We start from the raw sequence: 2805 nt of genomic DNA, 5'->3' as shown, positions 1-2805 counted from the left end.
TATATATATATATATATATATATATATATATATATATATATATATATATATGTTTAGTTTTTGAATTCACGTGCATGCAAAGTGCAGCTTTTTTTTTTAGTTTGCAGCATCTCCGCAATAAAACATTTATTATTATTATTATTGTGTCTGTGTGTGCTTTATGTTTTTGGGGAGGAAGTTAGTGAGAGCTGCGGAGTCGTATTAGTCTGTGGAACTTCATTCCCTTTTTATACACATCTATACATGCGTATGTGGTTTTCTCTCACTACGTGTTGCTGCTCGTCTGTTGCTGATGCTGCTCTTTTGGAGCTTTTGCAACGAGCACACAAACACAATAGAGGAAAAAGGCTTGTGTGTGTGGATTTAGTGTTGTTGTTTCCTTTGCTCTCTCTTGGGTGCCGTCAGGTGCAATGAGAACCGATAGCAGGATGGAGGGTGTGGAAGCAGCGAATAAGATGCACTACGCGGCTGCCGGCCAGGCTTCTATGATGACCCTTGAGAGAAACATGCGCTTTATCCAGGAAAGAGTGCCAGCTGCCCGCATCAATAAGGCGCAGTGTGCGCTGGTCGCGCTTCGTCTGCAGCACATCTTTCACACCTTGGTGCGCCTTCCCGATCCATCGCCGTCGCCGCAGCTGTTAACCGTCTTTGCTTCTGCCGAAATGTTGGTGCAGACTATGGGAAGTGCAGGGTGGGAAGCACTACTACTGAGATGTTTTACCTGCACTGCCGTCTTCACCGGGCTGTTTGAGCGCATAAAGGGAGCCTGGCGGCTTCACTCTACAGTTTCGTGGACAGCGGAGCACAAGGTAGCCATAGGTGAGGATGAGGTGGCAAACGCCTCCATTTACGTGCAGCTTATGCAGAATGACGGTGCATGCACTGCGACGCCCCCCACGACCTTATCGTTGGAGGGTCCGTTGGAAAACGCGTCTGGGCTGACGGTGAAGCAGGTGATTGACGTCTTCCGTCGGCGCAAGTTAGGCGGCTGGAAAGTGCCCTTTGAGGAGCTCATATCTGCCGAAGGCGGCGCAGGCAACGACGCGGCGTCGTCAAGGAATGTGCATCTGGTATTTGATGCACACAACGGGTACCGCTACAAGGACACAGCGGTGCTGCTGCATGAACTTGAGGAGGTGGATGGAAAGCGCATCTCCGCTGAAATTGTCATGGCCTTTGTGCAGGATATGGCTGCACGCGCAACTTGGTTGCACCCAAATATTGTTCCTTTTATTGGGGCCTTCACGGAGAAAATATCGACCCACGACGGTGACGTGCCTTTGATGTCCGCAACACCCACAACGGCACTTGGATTCATCACGGAAGATGTAACCGAGTGGACGGTGCAGGCTGCCGTGGACTACAATCCCCACGCCTCGGCTGCGTCGTACGTTGTTCGTCCGTTAGGAAGTTGCAGAGGGCCTGTGGCGGCGTACCATTCCCTGCATGAAATTATGTTTGTGCACCGTCGACGGTTTACGCTTCGCGAAGCCGTGGGTATCACGCTGCAGGTGGCGGACGCGCTGCATTATATTCTGATGGATGAAATGCAGGTGCCGTTTGAAGTGGCCGCAGCGTGGGTTGTAGTATCACCATCGAACATTTTTATCTGCCCCATTTTCTGCGCAGATGAGGCGGGAATGGTGACCACGGGCCCTGCGAGGAAGTGGTCCTCTCCAGTCTGGGGGCGGGAAGGCGCCGTGTACGACGAGGGGATGTGGCTAACCACCAACACGGGCCCGTTCCTCGCTACCAGGGAGGCGCAGGAGGGGAGAGAGGTGGAGTACGTGCGTGTGCCAGTCCTTGGGGACTTCGCCGTCGTGTACACCCCACCGGTGTACGTTGAGGGCGGCCCGTTCAGTCGCTGGCAGCCCCATCCGCATGCCGCCAGCCCGGTCAGCTACTCCCTCACCCAACTCTTCCTTGCACTTGTCAGCAATGAGCCTCCCTACCGCCTCTTGAGGCGGCAGGCGGACCTCGCCGCGCGTATCTTCAACGCGGCAGAGTACGCGGACTACAATAACGCTTGTACCGCCGTAGATAATTCCGCAGCCGACGGCTTGCCATTTGTGAAGGTGAGTATTCCAATAGGGAGCGTGATTCCAGCGGGCCTCCCGGCGGACATGCGCGCCCTTTGTCAGCGTGGCCTGTTGCTGCATTGCTCGCATGAGAATAGCAATAACAAAGGTCTCACACTCGTGGAATTTCGTGGAAGCATGTACGCGATATACGAGAGCGCACCGGATACCCCATGTGATCTCACTGCGGTATCGCCGGGGCGGCAACATTCGCATGATAGGATCACGGAACCCGACTCCCGTTTGCCGCATGGCACTGAGGTTTATTCGGCAGTCGAAATGACGTCTGTAACGCCGTTACTGGATGACTACGGTGAGCTTTACTAGCGACAGTGTGGGATCAGCGCGTTTTTGAAGGCCCCAACAGGCACAGGCACAGGCACAGACACACACTGTAACGGCTACTTTTATTACCCTCACCCTTCTCTTTCTTTTTCTTTTACTTTTTCTCTTTCTCTTTTCTACCTACACCCTTTCAGTGTTACGCACTTCCCCCTGCGTTACTTGCATACTTTATCTCTCCCCGTTGGCGTGCGACATTTTAAGCAAAAACAAAGCAGAGTTATATATATATATAACTGAGTGGAGATAAAAATGAAGTTGGAAGAACAGAGATGTAAAGAAAAAAAAACGGTTGCGAGACAACGTCGCGAAGTTAGTTAATGAAAGTCTTGAGGAGAGAAGGCCTATCCCTCTCTCTCTTCTCTCTTCTCTCTCTCTCTCTTCT

At 52.0% G+C, this 2805-nt stretch overlaps 1 protein-coding gene across 1 annotated transcript, besides 4 other annotated features; it reads left to right on the top strand.

Moving 5' to 3' along the window:
- Positions 1-51: a microsatellite.
- Positions 52-126: 75 nt separating this feature from the next.
- Positions 127-143: a microsatellite.
- Positions 144-428: 285 nt separating this feature from the next.
- TraAM80_01727 (transferase) lies at positions 429-2405 on the top strand (the record flags this gene model as incomplete). The annotated part of the gene is made up of 1 exon (XM_029378759.1): positions 429-2405. One exon carries the CDS (start codon positions 429-431, stop codon positions 2403-2405), a length of 1977 nt encoding a protein of 658 aa, XP_029241377.1.
- Positions 2406-2500: 95 nt separating this feature from the next.
- Positions 2501-2541: a microsatellite.
- Positions 2542-2773: 232 nt separating this feature from the next.
- Positions 2774-2805: a microsatellite.

Source organism: Trypanosoma rangeli (assembly GCF_003719475.1).
Source record: "Trypanosoma rangeli strain AM80 chromosome Unknown Tra_15.4_contig_00036, whole genome shotgun sequence".
Taxonomy (NCBI): domain Eukaryota; phylum Euglenozoa; class Kinetoplastea; order Trypanosomatida; family Trypanosomatidae; genus Trypanosoma; species Trypanosoma rangeli.
Note: the sequence above shows the minus strand (reverse complement) of the source record. Positions and strands in the feature narration are given on the sequence as shown.